The sequence below is a fragment of the Telopea speciosissima genome, chromosome 5, assembly GCF_018873765.1.
Source record: "Telopea speciosissima isolate NSW1024214 ecotype Mountain lineage chromosome 5, Tspe_v1, whole genome shotgun sequence".
NCBI classification, from domain to species: domain Eukaryota; kingdom Viridiplantae; phylum Streptophyta; class Magnoliopsida; order Proteales; family Proteaceae; genus Telopea; species Telopea speciosissima.
The window spans coordinates 68,946,416-68,966,385 of record NC_057920.1 but is presented as its reverse complement, the minus strand read 5'-3'; the positions used below and the strand labels follow the sequence as shown (position 1 = coordinate 68,966,385).

Genomic DNA, 19,970 nt, shown 5'->3' with positions numbered 1-19,970 from the left:
GGTGGGTTAGTTGTTCTAGTATAATGGAATTTGAGTTTAGCTAATATTTTTTTTTGTTTTTTTTTTTTACTTCAGTCACATTTGGGCTATAGAATCTTAGAGTCAAGTTCTTCAACCCTGAAGCACCCAATTTGCTGAAGTTGTTCTGTTTTTATCACTCTTATTTAGTTCTAATCGGTGGAATTCTTATCTGTTCTCTAGTATTTGAGGCAGTTGCATTGAGCGAATACCCTTATTATACGAAAATCATCATTACCAGTTTTCATCGCTAAAAGTGCCTCTCTAATAGCTTCTCCCCTTAGTTGCTTTTTTCCTCTTCCATTATACTAAATTCCATATAAGTTCATCTAAGATGTTCCATCTTCATTTTATAGACTTAGATGATTTAACGATCCAAATACATTCATGGTGAGCTCTGAAACTTCCAAAATGTTGTAACATAAGGATGGTATCAAGCTGATTCACCATTGAAGTTGAGAATCTGGACACTAACCAATGTCCTTAATTATAACAACAATAGATGATCCTACTTAAGATTACACCTTAAGATTGGATTAAGTAGCTCTTCTAGTTTTGATCTTGTCAAAATGACATAGGAGAATATATTTCCTCCCAATGAATTGAGAGTGTAGTACATTAGGCCAGAAGGCCCTAATCTTAGTCCTTAATTATGGTATCTTGGGTCTGCTTGAATCTTGAAGTTTCTTGTATGGTATATTGAATCAGTTGGTGATAGGAAAGATTCTTCAGTGTGAAACATTAAGAGGGTGTGTTGAAAGTTTAGATCTTGGGCTAGAAGAAGGAAAAATGAAAAGAAGATTTGTTATTTGAAGAGAACAAGTAGTGCAGCAGGGACCTTTTTTTTTTTTGGGGGGGGGGGGGGGGTTGGGGGGAGTTTAAAGTCTTAAACATGTTGTCCTTTAGAATTAAGATCCATTGGAAGATGCTCTGTGATAGTATTGTGTGCCATACATCTGTAAAAGACAACTGGTGTGCAGTCTAATGGGATATCCGACAATTGGCCAATAGATACCCAACTGGTGGAACCTGTTCCATACTAATGTCCAAATCCAGATAGCCGCCTGCTGATTCAACATTTCTTGCAGCTTTTGCTGGACTAATTACTGATTATGCTTCCTCAGCCAGTCCCACTCCTTGCCAGAAATTGTGATACTATAGTTTTTTACCTTCCTTACTAGTAGTTCCTTTCATACTGCTTAACACAACACAACACCATGTCTAACCCCAACCTTGTGGATGAAGATCAACTCTTTCTTTTGGGAAAAATTCTGATCTGATTTGCTTGGTTCTGGGGAAGTGTTGCAGTGCACAGTAGACCTGCTGCTGTTGAGGAACACAGCAAAAATTCCCCTTGGATATAAATTGAAATCCTTGTATTCTTGCTCATCTCCTGTAGAGGAAATTTTCCTCATTTCATCCAACTTAGGAAGACTATTTGATACTGTGTTTATTTCTCTGATATGAAATTCATTTTGACTATGTTCTGAACTTCCAATTAAGTGCTAGTGCTTTTGTGTAGTAATATTGAATATGGTTAATTAGTGATTCCTTGTCTTTTTTTTTTTTAGATTGAATTTCTTGTGTGGTTCCTTCACTTTTATTTTTCAAAGGCTGGCTATCTGGTCATTAAGTAGTGGATTTGATCCAGTGAAAATTAGTGAGGCTAAGCAGGTAAATATTGTGAAAATTTTGGAGTCTTTGTGAAAGCTAACATACTATGCCGCTGTCCAAGTATGTGTTCTTACAATTACATACCATGAGCCCTGGTTCCAAGCTACCAAAGGATACCTTAGAGATTGGCCAAATCAAGAGCTTAGGTGAGTTACAAGTTTTCTTCATCTTTGTTCTGGATACTGGATGAATGCGTTCTATTTCCTGAGTCTGCATATATTTGTGGGCAAAAAATCTTATTGTAATGTCCTATACTTTGAGTTGTCTTTTTCTTTTTGGCAGAAATTTTTGAGTGGCATTAAATTACCAAAATAAATTAATAAATAAATAAAGGTGAATGCTTAGGTAAGCTTTGTTTCAGTAAAATGTAAGGAACCCTTAGGCAGCATGATAGAGCTATTCTTTAGGTTGATGTAGAGTTTCTCAGATCGAGTACTCGCATCACATGTTGCAAATGGTCAAGGTGGTTAGACTTATCCTTGCTGTAATTCAGGATATCATCAAAGTATGCAACAAGAAACTTGCCGATGAAGGGGCATAGTACCTAAATCATCACACTCATAAAGGGAAAAAAGAGAGGGAAAAGTATCAGGAGTTTAGGGAGATTGTGCTTATTTGCCTCTTGGGGCTCGACAGTTTAGCTATGGAACCAACAACTCAGCCTTATCCCAACTAAATGGGGTCAGCTAGCCATGGAACCAACAGTTTCAAAAGAGACTGGCATACCTTAGGTTTTGAGGGGCTTGATTGCCCTGAGCGTAGGGTTAGGCTGAGATGGAACCAAAATCAATGTCTGCTGTAATATTTCAAAAGCCAAAAGTCTACTTTCATAGGCATTGACATGAAATTCACTTGTGATATTTTAACATAATGCTGGCGGGATTTTTTATATATATATTGTGGAATGTCAATGGTGTATGAGAAGATGTTAGTGACATGTTAGAAAATTTTAAAAACCTTGATTACATTGTGAATATGTATTTTCTAGATATTATGTCTCATCGAAACTCATGGCAAACCTGTTTTGTTTCAGTTCTTTTTGACTTATCACTTTCATTGACTTGGAAAAACCATCATTGACTTGGAAAAACCATCTTGCTATCTAAAAAAATGTCCATCCTAAATCTAGAAGTTTCAGACTCACTGATTTGTTGATATGTCCTCAAATTTACACATTCAAATATTCTATGGGGGAATTTAGTTAGGCTCATTAAATTGATTCTCAGATTCTGGAAACATTTTCCAAGAACCATTTCTTGGAGACATTTTTGAAGAATGAAAATTCTATTTGTGAAGAATGTTTGCACGAAGGTTTTTTCTCCAGAAACCTTCTTGTTCATGCATCATATGTATTCCATCAACTATAACATCTCACAAAGAAGTAGCAATTGAACATGTCAGTTAATTCCAAATGTAGAAGACTAATTTTTAACATTAAAGAAAAAAAAAAGGCCTCGAGTGTCAATGAATTTGAAGCCTTAGAGCGATGAGAATAAGTTCTCACTAAAACAATGGATGTCGAAACTGGATAAGGAAGTACACAACATGGCACTTTGAATTTTGTTTCAGTCTACCTTTTTTGCAGAATCTCCATCTCTTTTTTTTTTTTTTTTTGTAAAACTTGGGATATTCTTCGTATCTGTTTATTTAATTACTGTATTTAAAAAACTTCATGATATCTGTTGATGTAAATTTCCCCCTTTATTTATTTTCTTGGAATTGCTTCCCTCAAAGCCATGACATTATCATTGGAGCATTTCATTCCATGTTTCCACATCTGTGCAATTGAAATCTTTTTCTTAAATATTTACTCTAACTTTATGGCAGATTCCAGTGACATAAAAAATTATGTCACTTGCAGCTTTTCCCGGATTGGTTCAATTATTCTTGCTCTGCATGATGCAAGTGATGTATTTCTAGAAGCTGCAAAAATATTCAATTACTCAGAGAGAATTAGCAGCTAGCTTGTTATTTGGATTCTTTGCTGACTCATGGCTCATACTAAGGCTAATATTCTTTCCATTTAGGGTGATTAAGACATCAAGGTTTGTGCATGCCTCCATTTTTTTCCTCTCCCCCCCCCCCCCCCCACCTCTTTTTGTTGGATACTGAATCCTGATGTCATTTCTTAGAGCTTTAGCATTTATCCAGCTATGATGTCCGTGAATTCCTGATGCTATCAGAGACCTACCCCAGTTTGTTGAACTATGTTTTCAATACCATGCTATTGACGCTACTTGTGTTCCACATATACTGGTGGATTCTCATATGCTAAATGGTCTTGAGACAGCTGAAAAATAGAGGAAAAGTTGGAGAAGATATCCGATCAGGTAAGACTTTTGCAGGCCTCTCCAAATTTATATTGGATAGTCATTTTTAAGGTCAGACAACTGTAAATCTGGTTGTTTATCGGTGGGAAATGTATTGCTTATAGTTGGGAAATGTACTAAGTCCTTTCGAATCTGTCAGAGCTCCAAGATCTTTCAAAATATGCCCCATCCTCCTCTCCTTGTGTTTCTGTTTTTGATAGCACCGAAGCTGCTTTGGTTATAGAAGTACTTATTTCTGTTTACAAAAAACTGAGATCCCTGTCTCTAGATTTTGTGCCAGTGGATCAAGGTTGGGTTAATCAGCCTTCTTTTGGCAGTGGTATATCTTTTTTTTTTTTTTTGCTATTTCCTTTAGTATCAATTTATTTGATTAATTTCTTAAAGGGAAATTTACACATACCACCCCTGAGGTTTGACGAAAGGATATTTTCACCCCCCAGTTTTGGAAAATTCTGCGTACCCCCCTGAGGTTTGCCAACGGTAACAAGTAAGCCCATTCCGTCAGTTCATGACTGACACTATTAAAAATTAGACTTGAACTGACGGAATTGCCCTTACAAGGAAAAAAAAAAAAAAAAGAAGATAAAACACCTACAACTCATCTTCCCCAATCGATTTGGGGAAGATAAGTTGTAGGTATCCTTGTAGGGAACACCATGGAACCGATCCTGATTCACTCTCTTTCCTTTCCCTCGTCCATTTGATTTAGGTTTTAATCCATTTATATCTGTGTTTCTAGCTTTTGCTTTTAACTCTACGATCAGCTTTATTTTTGTTCAGAATTTAGGGTTTGTTAATTGTCACCGTCTTCAAAACTGCAGTTTAAGTTCAAAGAGTAATAACTAATGGGATTTTATGCTGCTTTGATTAGGTTAAAAAATTCCGGATTCGTGAGCTGGAGTTGTCATTCACGCAAGGTCGCTGGAACTACGAACGATGGGGTGGATTTGATCTTGTATCGAGCGCAAATGCGAAACCTCCCGGAGTTGAGTTGTGGGCTGTCTTCGATGTCCCCAAGATCAGGTCGATTCAACCTGGAAAAATCTGACCCACACCTTCTCGGGTCTCTTCTGTGCTTGGATTAACTTCTATGTCCGCACAATTTTCTCCCCATCTCCTTCTTCTCTGGCCGGGTTTCCTCTTCTTCTTCCTAATCTTCTTCTATTTTTTCTGCTCCACAATTCTTTGCACCATAGCCGACAATGGATTCCAGAGAGCTTGAAAAAAAAATGATGGCAGCCAATGGATTCTGATTCTGTGTTGGGTTTGGAAAAATGGAAATAAAAGAAAAGAAATAGGGATCCGATACTTATTGGGAGGGAAAATGGAAAAGGAAATCAAAGACATGATGGGATCAGAAATGATAAATTAGTTGAGGATGGGTGTGGTCATGGCTGGAATTTAGATTGGGGTTTTGTTTAGACAAGGATGTGGGTTAGATTAGAAGTGAAAAGAAATGGAGAGGAGAATCGGTGATGGTGGGATGAGGGTTTTTAAAATGAAAATGATAAAATAATAAAGAGAAAAGAATTTGGATGAAAGGAGAAATAGGGGTTAGTGGAGATGATGGCGGTTTTAGCAGAGATGGGTTTTGAGAGAGGGTCGGTGATGGGGTTTCGGAAATGGAAGATGTATTTGCTTTTGGGTTTGAAATCATCTACTGCTTATGCTTCTCCACATTGGAGCTTTCGACCATTCTCGAGTACCCTTAGATATGGTGTTCTGCCACGGGAGGTTGTTTTTACTGAGAACCTAACTCCCTGGTTGAAGTTGTTTCCTTGTCGAGATAAAGCTGGGCTTGGTGTTCTAATGGACAGACCTTCTATCTATAGCTTGCAACTCATCTTCCCCAAATGCAGGTGCTTTTTCTCTTCTTTTTTTTTTTTTTTTTTTGCTTGTAAGGGCAATTTCGTCAGTTCAAGTCTAATTTTTAACAGTGTTAGTCATGAACTGACGGAATGGGCTTATTTGTTACCGTTTGCAAACCTTAGGGGGGTACGCAAAATTTTCCAAAACTGAGGGTGAAAATATCCTTTCGTCAAACCTCAGGGGTGGCATGTGTAAATTTTCCTTTTTTAAATATCATTATTTGGTTTGAAATACAGATTGAGAGGATGGAGACTAGAGGTGGAGATGAGTAGTATTGATCAGTCATCTTTCTTGTGGGTATATACATGCCGACTTGCTGTTGGTGTGGATATTTACAAGAGCATGACATTACCTAAATAACGAAAGAGTTCCGGGAAGAAAGAGTTCCGGGGGAGGAGGGCCCCCCTGGTGATCGAGTCCTTGAGCACTTGCAGTCTATGAACAAAACTTGAATAAACTAAACGTTGACATTGTAAGCTAATTGTGGGTCTTATATCAGACTTTCTGCTAAGTTGTTTGGATTCACTCTCCAAGCCCAAGGAACCAATAAGCTCATCTATTGTTACAAAATGTTCGTGTTGCCTTGCACCAGTTGCTATTTGCAATTTTCACGCTTCTTCTCCTTTTTGCCCTGCAAAAGCTGCATCTTAAAAATCACTTAAAGCTATTCTTGCTGTCGATCGCACCCTATTGATCAACCAAGCTCCACGGCGAGCAAATTATGGGCTTTTTTTTTTTCCCATTAAAAAACACTAAGCTGTTCACAATTAGAACCAAAAAAAAACTTTAAGTAGAACCAGTGCGGCAGTGCCACCGAGTTTACAAGCCAAGACCCTTCTTTTAAAGGTGAGGAGGAAGTTATGTGAAGATGGGTAACCTCCGAAACCACTTAATAGGTCAAACCCTGAGTCTGCTTCATCGAGTTCTCAACTCCACCTTTTCCCGAGTTAATTTCCAACTGAAAACGGAGAGAACACGTTGAGAACGGTCTCCTGTTTGAAAATATGCATTTGGGTGTTCCTCTCCGATTCTTCCCAGCCTCTTTCCTTCTACGTATCCTACCAGTGCACTGCCGCTGCTGCAGTAGTCTCTCTATTCTCTCTCATTCGTTACCTCTCGGAGATGGGAGAACCACAAGTAACCCGTCAACATATTCAATTTCACATGGTTCGACTAATCAAGGTGGAACCAACTTTCTCCGTCTCTTGAGCCTCTGCCGTAAAACCACAGACCTTAAGCAATTCAAGTCTCTGCTCATCTTGCATGGGTTGATGGAAGACCCGTTTCTGGTCGGAGAATTTTTCAGATTCTGTTTTCATTTAAATTCTCCAGAGCTTGCTCTCAGTTCTTTCCAAAAAATTGAAAAACCCAGTTTATTATTGCAGAACCTAATGGTTAGATGCCTCTCCAATCATGGGCTATTTGATGATCTATTAAGTATCTACACAAAATGTCAGAAGTCAGGATGTCGGGCTGACAACTTCACATTTCCCTTTGTGATCAAGGCCTGCTCAAGTCTTGGTGATCACCGGACTGGAAAAGGAATTCATTGTAACGTTTTGAAAAAAGGGTTTGAGTACAACCTTGTTGTGCAGACTGCTCTCTTAGACATGTACGCTAAAGTTGGTGATCTCGAAACCTCACGCCTTGTACTTGATAGAATTCCTCAACCAGACTTGGTTGCTTGGAATGCCTTACTTGCAGGTTATTCTCTGAATGGGCGTTATCAGGAAGCCATAAAGGTTTTCCAACAGATTCAGATTATGGGCTTGAATCCTAATGCAAGCACTTTAGCTAGCATCATTCCCGTTTGTACCAGCTTGGGAGCTCTGCATATTGGTAAAACCTTTCATGGGTTTGCGGTCAAATTTGGAGTTTCTTCAGATGAATCTCTGGCGCCTGCTTTGATCTCTATGTATGGTGGTTGTGGGGATTTATCTGCTGCTAGAAGGATGTTTGATTTGCTACCAGAGATAAATATCATCGCCAGGAATGCAATGATCTCATCGTTAACACAAAACCGAAAATCTAGTGAAGCCTTAGAAGCTTTTAAACAAATGCTCCAAGCAAACATGCATCCTAATGCTGTCAGCTTTGTGGCTGTAATTCCCTCCTGTGAAAATAGTGGTAACATTGATTGTGGAGAATCCCTTCATGCTCATGCCATCAAAGACGGGCTAGATTGCCAAACTTCTGTAGCTACAGCCTTTCTATCATTGTATGCCAAGCTTGGAGATCTAGATTCTGCTGAGTTACTTTTTCATGGAATTCCAGATAGAAACCTCCTTTCTTGGAATTCTATGGTTTCAGCATATGTAGAAAATGGGTTTTGGGAGTTGGGTTTGTACACATTCTACAATTTTCAGCTCATGGGATTTACTCCGGATGCCATCTCCATGGTTAGTGTTCTTTCTGCCTGTACAAGATCAGAGGACATTCGGCTTGGTAAATCTGCCCATGCGTTTAGCATTCGAAATAGACTTGGTTTGAATATTAATGTATCGAATGCACTCTTGGCTTTCTACTCTGATTGTGATCAGCTTTCTTCTGCTCATAAGCTATTCCATAAGATGGAGACAAGAAATGTGGTTAGTTGGAATATTTTGATATCCAGGAATGTTCATTTTGGTAACATTGGAAATGCAATTGAGCTCCTACAGCAGATGCAGCAAGAGGATTTGGAGCTCGATTTGGTGACCATGATAAGCATTCTCCCTGGTTACTGCAAGTCAGAAGATCTGGTGCAAGGGATGGCCATTCATTGCTGTGCAATCAAAGCTGGGTATATCGCTGATGTTTTCCTTGTCAATGCACTTATTAGCATGTATCTCAACTGTGGAGATATTGGTTCTGGTCAGTTACTTTTCGAAGGCGTACCCAAAAAGAGTGTGGTCTCTTGGAATGCTCTTATAACGGGTTGCCGATACCACAACTTACACAGAGAGGTTTTTTTCTGGTTTTGTCAAATGACAACGGAGGTTCAAAAGCCAAATTTTGTAACCTTGCTAAATATATTACCTGTATGCTGGACTGAGTTGCAAGGAAAGTCCATCCATGCTTATGCTGTTCGAATTGGAGCTATCTCAGAACCTCCTCTTCTTACATCTCTTATGCTCATGTATGCGAGATTTGAAAGTGTACATTTATGTCACTCTTTGTTTGAAATGGTGGATAAGAACCATATTTCTATTTGGAACACTATGATGTCCGTGCATGTCCACAACAAGAATGCCAAAGCTGCTGTTGCCACTTTCAGTGAAATGCTTCAAAAGAAAATGGAACCTGATCATGTCACTGTCTTAACCTTGATCTCTGCTTGTGTTCATTTAAGCACCCTGGATATTGCACTGTGTACAATGGGTTACATTATCTGCAAGGGTTTTGAGAATGATTTAGTCATTAGCAATGCCCTTATAGACTTGCATGCCAGATGTGGAAACATATCAACTGCAAGAAAGATATTTGATTCATTGATTGGAAGGGATTCTGTCTCTTGGAGTGTAATAATTAATGGATATGGGATGCATGGGGATGGTGAAACTGCTCTCTCTCTTTTCTCAGAGATGAAACGTTCTGGGGTAGGACCTGATGAAGTCACTTTTATTAGTATATTATCAGCTTGCAGCCATGCTGGCTTAGTAGAGCAAGGTGTGATGCTTTTCAATTCTATTGTAGATCATGGTGTGCGACCAAGGATGGAGCACTATGCTTGCATGGTGGACCTACTTGGTCGGACAGGTCATTTGCATGAAGCTTATGCCCTACTTAAGAGACTTCCATATAAGCCTTCTGTGAGCTTGCTCGAATCTCTATTGGGTGCCTGCAGCATCCATGGCAATATTGACCTTGCTGAGGAAATTGGAAGATGGCTTTTTGAGATGGATCCAGGAAATTCCAATTTATATGTGATGCTTTCTAATATCTATGCGGCAGCCGGCAGGTGGGTAGATGCCAGTAGAGTGAGGTCTGACATGGAAGAGAGAAGGTTGAGAAAAGTGCCTGGTTTTAGTCTGCTTGAGGTTGGTGGACATCAAAATGAATAGTTTTTCTGGTGGAGAGTATGATAAAGTGCTCCTTTTAATGGTTTGCTCAAAACCCCCTCTAGAGCACTGGTATGGTACTGACTAACCAGAGCTTGTGAGAGAACCCCAAATGATGAATTTGTTTAGCAGTTCTGCTGAAAACAGGGAACAATTCTGCATGGAAAAGTTCAGATTTTAGAGGCGTAACTGCCATCAGAGATATTGATGAAGTAGGTTAGGTCACCAAGTATCAGCAATACTGCCCATCTTCTGAGTTAGAAGTTAGAACAACTACGTCAGAATGACTTTGGCTTCTCAGTTCTTAAATTCTTGATTTGCAGTAAGCAGAATTTTAAACATGCTTTCTTCAAAACTGCAGCAAGTCGGATCCTTTTGTTAGAACCAATGCCAGGTGGTGTTGGAAACTGGGTTCTCCTTTTGTTAGAACCAATGGATCAGAACCTTTCTTGCTGGGGATCGATTAGACACAGAGTCTTATGCTATACATTTCTTGGTGTGGCCTGTGAGCGTTATCCAACCCCTGTTGAGACCACCAATAAGTAGCATCTTCATGGAGTTATTCACCCCAGATGTTTAGAAAAGAGTTTGAAGGAGAGAGTTTAGTAATAATCAATATCAGTGTTGACCTAAACCTTGCACACGGAACAACTTTTCAATCACTATGAATTCCACCTGAGCCATTCAGCTATGGGATCTTTTTATACACTGTGATAGAAGAGCTGAGACGGATAATTGCCCTTAAATGGGAATCCCATTTGTCACACTTGGCTTGATAGCATCTTATGGGTCGTTTGACTTGTGTCCTCCACCCTCGCTTCTGGTTTTCATTTTTTATCCTCAGAAACAATGACGAAGTTGGTTTACTTCAACCAATATATATAGGATCCTACATTCCTCTTTTTCCAGTTCCTACTTCCCATTTCCACTACCATGCAGCCCAAGAAGACTCAGGTTTTCATCCTTTACCAACAGATTCCTGATTGCTTTTTTCATGTCTCTATTCACTTGAAATTTAATCTTGTAATTTATTTATTTATTTGAGAACAGGGAGCAGGTTGAGGATGGGGACTAGTTTAATATTTCCAGAAGAGGCCCATGGATACGAACCCAGTAAAGGCCACAAGGAATTATGATGCTTGCTGGGAATTCAGCATCAGAGTGCCTGTGTATTAATGTTTGGCTTAGATTGGTGGACAATGAATGAAGCATGTTGACATCACAACCCAAGAGCTGCTTTACCATTGGTAACCTCTCACTATTTCCCCCAACACCAATCACCAATCTGGTTTCGTTTTTGTTTGGTTTGTTTGGAAACAAAATTAACGGATGCTTGACATTGTTTTGAAAGTGATAATTCTACCTTAAAAGATGAGCACCCATTTTCTACATATTGAAAGATCATTAATAATGCCAAAGATTAATCATTTTGTATCCTTATCCTATGTCTTTTATTCATTCCTTCAAAGAATCAAGTGTGGCAACAGATAAGAGGACTTTGTTTCAGCTTTCTTCCACTATTTCTGCCTGGGTTTAGGAGAGCATTATTTTGTACATGACATCATTGATTTAATATATGCCATATACAATTTTCAGATATGATTTTGGCTTTCCAGATTCTCTTAATGTAGCCCTTCCTTTTTCTCTTATTTCTTTCTGCTCTGTCTTCTGTCTCCTTCTAATGGCTCAACTCAACCAAGCCTTATACCAAAAGTTTCTGCTAGACAACTCCTGCTCTCAAGTGCACATGCATACAGACCCGGATAACAAAACAAGAACAACAAACTCAAGCTTTATCCCACAAACTCAGCATACACACACGGACATGTACTATAAATTGTTTTGGCAGTTGATTTGCAAGTAAGGATTGGTTTGTTGTTTGAATGACTATGATTCAGGTTAGTGTTGTTCTCATGGTTTCCAATAAAGAGTCAGTTGATGGACCTTCTCCCTGGTTCTTAATTTGTGTTCACATAAGAAAAAGGTGAATTGATTGCTTCTTGTGATGTTCCCTGGGAGTAAGGACATACCAACTCATTGCAAATTAATGTTTTGGTGACTTCTAGTATTTGACTTCTGGTACTTGAGAAGTAGGAGGATCTTCATGTCCACTAGATAGGCAAGGACCCAGGCTAGACGCTTCCATGTTGTGCCATGAAATGGTCACTTGTTACTCTTTTGACTAAAAAAAAGACATTTCTAATAAATTCTTTTTTATATATATAAAAGATAGAAATTAAGAAGATACTCTGTTCCCATCTTTTCATCTTCTTCCTAACCTATTGGTTTTCTTCTCTTATGCTTTACTCTTCAGACCAGGGGTGTCAACAGGTCGGTATCGGTCGGACCTAATCGGGCACCCGTTATTTTAAGTCTCACACCGTTCCCGACTGATTATACATACGGGCCTTCCCAAGTTAGGCACGGACACGGTAGCATTCGGTCGGTCGGTCGGTTACCGGGCCACAAACGGGCTAGCCTTTATACATGTTTGTCAATCTTCGGCAGCAATGGTGGGTCATAAATCATCACCATCTTCAAGCGAGTTACAGTAGCAGTAATTGATTAAAACCACAACCCAATCACAAACTCAAACGAAAGTAAAACAGAAATCAATTCTTTCATAGAGTAGACAGAATTAGAAGAACTTTAACTCAATCAAAACACATTAATGATGAAACAAAAAAACCCATTCAGAGAGGGGAATATCATATAACAAAAACACTATGTCGAGTGAACTACAAATAAGGGACAATCCGTTCTCACTCTCCCGATGACTTGCCAATCCTTTCTCATATTAAGATCAAACAGAGAGAGAGAGAGAGGTCTCAGATGCCATGGACTCTGGCATTCTATTTCTCTTGGTCCATCACTAGCCTAGAATAACATTCCTAGTGATGTGATTCAGGTCGTCCTCTTGCTGTACAGTGTAAACCGAGACACTATTGGAGATTCTGGTGTCTTGCTATGGCGATGCCGTTGCTGCTGCTGCAAGTTAATTCCGTCTTGAGGGTTTCAAATTGCGCTTTGTGAAGTTTGAAAGGGCAAAGAGAGAATAAAGAGGGAGAGAGGAAAGTAGATCGATGTAGTGGTTGTGGGTAAAATTTTTATTTTGATATTAAAAAGTAAGGAGTGACGTGATGGGGGTTGGAATCTTGTCTACTAAATAATATGATATAGAATATATTAATGTATATATTACATAGTCACAAGGAGGAGATTTAGACTTTTTGCCAACTATTGTCCACTTTTTATCAATAGAAATACATTTCGGTCGGTGCAGTCGGTCGCATTCCAAGGACTGGGAACGACCGGATAATATTTGGTCCGGTCCAAGGCCCGACATGTTTATTATTCGATCGTATCGGTATCGGGTTTTGATCGATCGGTATAGATCGGTCCTAACGGTGCGGGTTTGCAATTGACACCCCTACTTTTGACCCTCCTTGACATTGCAGCCAGGAGGGTGGGAGGACTCCAAAAAAACAAAACCAAAGGATTCCAATAGAGATGAGAATAGCAAGGAAAGCTATTCTAGCAATGTTTTCCTTCTACTCTTCTATTGTTGACCCAAAGCGAATTGGGTAGGGATCCCATGAAGAAATTAGGGGTGTCAATAAAGCCCGGCTGGCCCGAACCCGCCCGAACCCGCCCTGAGCCCGGCCCGGGCCCGACCCTGATTTTTTGACCCTGAGGGCGGGTTTGGGTTTAGTTATAGTCTGACCCTGTATTAATTATAGGTATATAATATTACATATATATATATATTATATACTTAATATAAGTATTTTCTTGACAAAAAAAAAAACAGAAGAGAATTGTACAGAGATAACTACTAGCTTTGTCATCATCATGAAGTGGGAACCCATAAAAAGAGTAGATCATCTATTATTTTGATCAGGACCATAAAAAGAGTCACTGACATGATTGTTATTTAGTTGTAGCCCCTATAAGCTTCCAGGCCTATTGAGGGGACACAGTTACAATTGTAGAGAGAGTTTATACACACGCCATTTTTTTCAACATATTTATTAGTTGTCCCATAGGTTGAGATCCTATGTTACAAAAACATGGTCTAATGAGACACGTGGACGGTGCCATAAATCAAGACCAACCCGACCCGGCCCGACCCTGGCAGGGTCGGGTCAGGGTTGAGAGTTTCTTGACCCTGACAGGGTCGGGTCAGGGTCAGGGTCAGGGTTAAGGCCTCTAGGGTCGGGTCAGGGTTTAGGCAGGCCCGGCCCAACCAGACCCATTGACACCCCTAGAAGAAATAGGGCTCAAAAGCGAGACCCCTAGGAAGCAGCGTCCTCTACTGCACACGCTCAAACCAGCTGCTAGCGCAGCTGTCCTCTTTTTGGCCTTTTCTGACCATCCAAACATCTTCAGGGTCTTCTTTAAATGAGCAGTAGAAGTCTCTCATTAAAATAATAATAATAATAAAGAATGATATCGGTATTACCGATTTGTTTTATATGGCCGAATTGGATGGTTTTAATCCCAATTTTGACTAAATATCATTTTTTGGATAAAATTATCCCAATCATGGTCTTACGTATTGGCATTAGTACTTGTATCTGTATGCGTGTATCAGGCCGGATTAGACTGTTTTGCTCTCAAGAATACCAATATCTTGGGTTTTTTTTTTTTTAATCATTTTATACTCTTACGTACCAATGTCACCCTTATGGTATCAATCAGGTATTAATATTGGTCATAGCCAATATGATCAATTCGACATCAATATATTGAACCATGTCCTGAATTAGAACTTTATTGAGATAAGATCGGATATCTAGATATCAGTATCAAACATAACCGAAATGGATACGGATATGGATATGGATAGGACATATCGTCATCTAGTACCGTTTTTTAATACCATGCTTGTATACCGAAGAGGCACGAGACTTTTCCTTTTTGCATTTCTTTCATGGTGGGAAAAGTCTCGTCAAGGCAAAGCAACAGGACACAGTCTCTCTAATTTTAATTCAAATTCAAATTCTAATTCTATATACAGAAAGAGACTACATACACTTCTTCCGCGCGTGTGACGAACGTTGAGTGAGGTAAGGCAGTAAGCAACAAAAGTCAGTGGTCCCGGTCCCCTTTACTCGCTTCCGTTTGGACTCACGTGCTTTAAAAACATAACTTAAAATAATACCAAAAATATATATAAAAGCAAAATATTAAATAAGTTTACTAATCCCGCGTCGGAAATGTGTTGACCTGTCAGCCAAGTAGACTTCTTCAGTACCTTCCCTTAAGAAGCAATGACTGCCTTACCTGAGAGATTCTCTACCTACGCGTACCAAAACTATATAAAACCCCGCAAACTCCTCCCCCCACTCCCAGTACACACAGTCTCTCTCAAATTGCTCTCTCTCTCTGATATGCGAAAAGGATACCGAGAAGAAGAGAAGGAAGTGATGACTAAAGAGATGGCGAAACCCTCGAAAAGGCTCAAGCAACACCATGAACCACAATTGTCTCTCTCATTGCCTCTCACCGACGGCCAGGAGTCGTCCATCATAATCTCCGCTCTCAAGCACGTTATCTCTGGTAGTGGTGGTAATTGCGGCAACGGCGATGACATGGCGGCCCAACATTTATTACTTCCACCAGTCGTCGTCAACAGCGCCGCTATCCTTCCTGAGCTTGACCAAGCAGCAGCAAAGGGCGGCAGAGTACCTCCTCTGCTCTTCCCAGAAGCTGACAAGTGTGGGTTATGCAAGTTCGACGGCTGTCTCGGTTGTAATCTCTTCGGTGCATCGACACAGGCACCGGAAAGGAAGAGGAGAGAGAAGAATAAGGTGAATATTTATAGGGGAGTCCGGCAGCGCCCTTGGGGCAAATGGGCCGCGGAGATTATGAAACCTAGCGCATCCCGGGTTTGGCTTGGCACCTTCGATACTGCTGAGGACGCTGCCAGGGCTTACGATGAAGCTGCCATTAGTTTCCGTGGACCCCGCGCCAAGCTCAATTTCCCATTCCCTTGTGACCACCACCACCAACACCACCTACCTGAATATCACAACTCCTCCAAATCCCAAGAACATGTGCAGTTGCAGCAGCGGAAGGATGAGAAACCTCATGATCAGTCAGTAGTAGTAGTAGTGGAAGAGAAGCAGAAATCGTCGAAGCCCCATAAGGACGACGAACAGTACTACGTGTCAGCGAATCAACAGTGGCTCCCGAACACGGTGGCTGCTGGACCTGGTCCTGGACCCACCACAACTAGTACTAATGGAGGAGGAGAAGGAGTAGGAGGGGATAATAGAGATTTTTGGGATATGCTGAATCTGGACTACGAGAACGAACTCAACCAAGAGGTGGGGCAGGGTTGGATGATGATGCTCAACGTCCCCGGAGATTCGCCTACCACCACCACCACCACCACTCAACCGCTGCCGTCTTTTGATTTTGACTTGTTCGTCTAGAAGTTTCAGTATTCAGCAGCAGGCCCTTCCCTAGTTTTTTCTTTTTTCTTTTTTCTTTTACCCCGAGAGAGAGAGAGAGAGAGAGAGAGAGAGAGATTTTTTTTCCGTTTTTTGGTAAATAGAGGAAGAGAGCGAGAGAGAGATACTATCTTGTAAAAAAAATAATTAAATTGAGGTGAAACTGAAATAGTTTTTTAGTTTGATAATTTATTCTACAACGTTTCGATATCAAGTAGAGCCAGCTATCAACCAATAAACATAACCTCAATTTTAAAAACCTGAGATCCGCGTTCTGCATGTGGAGATTTTAGTATAGTATGTATATTTATATTTTGACTTACCCCAGATCCGGTTAAATGTGGGAGTCTTGTGCACTGGATATGGTCTTTTTTTTTTGTATATATATTTATATTTTGGGTATTAGAACGTTACTCGGTCATGGGCAAGCCTTGGGGATCTAGATCTTCTATGGCACAGTTGCCTGAGCGGCATAGACACATGCCATGTGCAATGATTGCTTACCTTGCCTGAGTGGGAGTAAGGAGATCATTACGTGTGGCCTTGTGTCTACGACGCTCAGATAGCTGTGTCGTATAGGATCTACTTCCAAGCCTTGGACACCTGGAAATTTCGTTTTTTCTTCTTTTTATTTATTTATGTTTTTTAATGATAAAAATGGGTGCGCACACAACAAAGGAAGACATACGATAAAGCATGGGAAAATCTACGGATTTTAATCCTCTCCAACACCCTTGTCTACTAGTGAGGGGCTGCCTGGATGAAACATGGAATATTCTAAATCCAACAGTTGTTAATCATTAGAATATTCCATGTGTCATCCAGCCAACCCCTCATTGCGCCTCACTAAAAAATGAGGTCGGAGGAGAGGATTAAAATCAGAATTCTACTCCCCCCCCCCCCAACAAAAAAAAAAAAAAAGGGTCTGGGGAATTGAGTTTTAAAACCTTGTTTGGAAATGAAATTTCTCAATTTATATGGATTTTTTTTTTGGCAAGAAAAAAATTTACTGAATAAAAGAACCATTTGACCAGCATGTAGCTTCAGATAAACATAAGTCACGAAGTCAAGAAATGAAACACGACCAATATGTCATACACATGATAGACAAAGAGAGAGAAAACTGCCAAGGTGGGTAGCGTTGCTAGAACTTTCTTGAGTCTATCTCTCTCGACTCTCCTCCCCTCTTATGAAATGACATATTTATCCCTTATTATGGGCGGAGAGAGCGAGAGAGACCATGGAAGACACTAGTGTATGCTAGATATATATTAGCTTGCTTAGGAGGAGTTTGTTATTTACTTAGTTGGATCATTATATGATTGTTCTCGGTGAAGTGAAAGCAGCGACACGCAAGAGCATGGTTAAAGGTATCAATATCGTATCGGCTCTATTAGTGTCAATGGCACCTAAGATCGACACAATATCAATATCGTAGCGATGATAACAATATAAGGGAGGGTAAAATGATCCATAAAAATTAAGGTATCAATTTTTTTTGTTAGACCCAACGATCTGATCCAGCCCAATATGATCAATCGGGTATCGATATCGATATATCGGTATTGATATCAGTACCGATATATCGACCAAAACCGCAACGGGTATACAGTGATACCTTAGACCATGAACAGCAGCAGAGTGAGAGTCTCGGAGACCGCGTTTGAGTCTTAGTTCAACTGTGATTAGACAGACAATCATACGCTGCCCCTCAGCCTTCTGGCTTTAGAATTCTAGGTGGGACAGTACCACTACCGCACACGAACTCTCGGCCCCATGAGATGAGATGAGCCCACTGGACTAGACTAGACTGGAGCTTACCGTTGAACCTGCTCTGTAGACCATATACAAATTAATTAAATAGCAAGGGCCCCACCCAATACACTCATGGTCAGAGCTGTTTCACAATTCCATCACCTTTATTAGGAATTAAAACACTACAATCACGTGTTTTAAAACCTTTGCTTTTGGGACTAACATTCCTAACTTTATTTAATTGTTTGCTCTCTCATTTTGAATTGACTGGTTTCATAACAATCTCTCTACCAAAAAAACAAAAAGTTTCATAACAATCTCCATACAACAAAAGAGACACTCGTTTTATCCATTACCAAAAAAGACACTCGTTTTATCCAAAAAAACCTAAAGTGATATTTGTTTACCTAAAAAATAAAATTTTTTTGACATAGAAAAAAGGCGAACGTTGTGCCCAGACACATGGGGTGGGACATGGACGGGGGTAGGCTGGTTGTTTCACTCACCCCCATTTCTCTGGGTGTACCTTGAACCTCCAATGTAAAGAACTTTATCTGTAGAAAAAAAATCCTCTGCAATGCCTCAATCTTGCAATGTCTTACCGTTTAGGTCTGAGAGCTCGACATGTGAAAGATGCCACATCCAACAGTGTCAAGCTTGAGGCCTTTCTTGCAACTTCCAGAGCGACCATTGGCAAAAGAAGCGAGTGCCTACACCGTCGAGGGTGATTTTGTCTAGGCCGTCAATGTGCGTATGGATTAAGGTAGATAAGGAGAAGAGGTAGTGAAGAGAGATGAGGGCTTACCGAAGATGGAAAAGATGGTGCGGCAATGGATGATTCTTTTAGCAAGAAGGGATGGAAGAAGAGATTTAGTTTAGCAAGAAGGGCAATTTAGTCAACATATGGTATATTCTAATGTTTTTGGTCCAGGTTAACTGCATGGGTGCATTTGTCAATTATTTTGGAAAGTAAGGGTGGCATGCATAAATATCCAAACCTCACAGGTGTTTTTGTAGATACCCGATACCTCAGGGGATATATGTGTAAAAAATCGGTTATATTTTAACAAATTTTCAGAAATCCTAAATAATTACTCTTTCTAAAACTAAGTGAGAATGGTAAACTTATTAAAGCAAAAGAAAATGGTTAATCTTAGGAATGTAAACGGATCAGATTCGGCTCAGATAGTGCTATATCCGCATTCGTATCCGATTAGCTTTCGGACGGATTTGGATAGTGCTAAATGGATTCGGACACAAATACGAATACGGATCGGATATTTTATCCGTTTACATATAGATATAGCTTTGCGATAGCTATAGCCTATCCATATCTGTATCCGTTTAGTTTTCGGACGAATTTAGATAGTGCTAAATGGATATAGACATAGATACGTAAACGGATTTCGGCAATTTATTTACATCCCTAGTTAATCTCCATATAAACATGTATGGTTACATTAAAACTGTCACCAAATAGTGTTGCATATAGACAAAAGATTACTATGAAATTAAACTTTCTTTACATTAAGTACGCTGACCTCCTATTGCATTTGCATGAATAGTTGACCACAGCATGGTGATAGATAGGAGTAATTAGCCGTGATTACACTAAACAAGACAAAATAAATAAAGAAAGAAAGCAAGAAAGAAGAAAAGTCTGTAGACTATAAATAAAGAAAGAAAGCAAGAAAGAAGAAAAGTCTGTAGACTATACATAGTCTGTAATGGGCCCACTAAATAAATGTCTTGCATTCCCAAGCATCATAGTCAAATTGAATTAAAATTATAGAAGTAAGAACAGTCGTACAGGACAACTTGATACA

The 19,970-nt window shown here is 39.8% G+C and overlaps 1 protein-coding gene and 2 long non-coding RNA genes across 3 annotated transcripts in view; 2 read left to right on the top strand and 1 right to left on the bottom strand.

The window, feature by feature from the left end:
* LOC122661322 overlaps positions 1 to 6,228 on the top strand; it is a 13,437-nt gene extending 7,209 nt beyond the window's left edge. Inside the window, exons 2-4 of the long non-coding RNA XR_006332863.1 lie at positions 3,554 to 3,737; positions 3,844 to 4,022; positions 6,128 to 6,228. This is a non-coding gene — a long non-coding RNA (uncharacterized LOC122661322). The remainder of the gene's footprint in view (positions 1 to 3,553; positions 3,738 to 3,843; positions 4,023 to 6,127) is intronic.
* Positions 1 to 19,970, bottom strand: part of LOC122661323 — a 24,264-nt gene extending 4,294 nt beyond the window's left edge. The window contains exons 1-3 of the long non-coding RNA XR_006332864.1: positions 19,960 to 19,970; positions 15,046 to 15,060; positions 2,943 to 2,947 (exon numbers count right to left, since the gene is read on the bottom strand). This is a non-coding gene — a long non-coding RNA (uncharacterized LOC122661323). The remainder of the gene's footprint in view (positions 1 to 2,942; positions 2,948 to 15,045; positions 15,061 to 19,959) is intronic.
* LOC122661314 (pentatricopeptide repeat-containing protein At3g16610-like) lies at positions 6,755 to 10,296 on the top strand. The gene has a single exon (XM_043856671.1). The coding sequence runs from the start codon at positions 6,896 to 6,898 to the stop codon at positions 9,932 to 9,934; it is 3,039 nt and encodes a 1,012-aa protein (XP_043712606.1). The 5' UTR covers positions 6,755 to 6,895; the 3' UTR covers positions 9,935 to 10,296.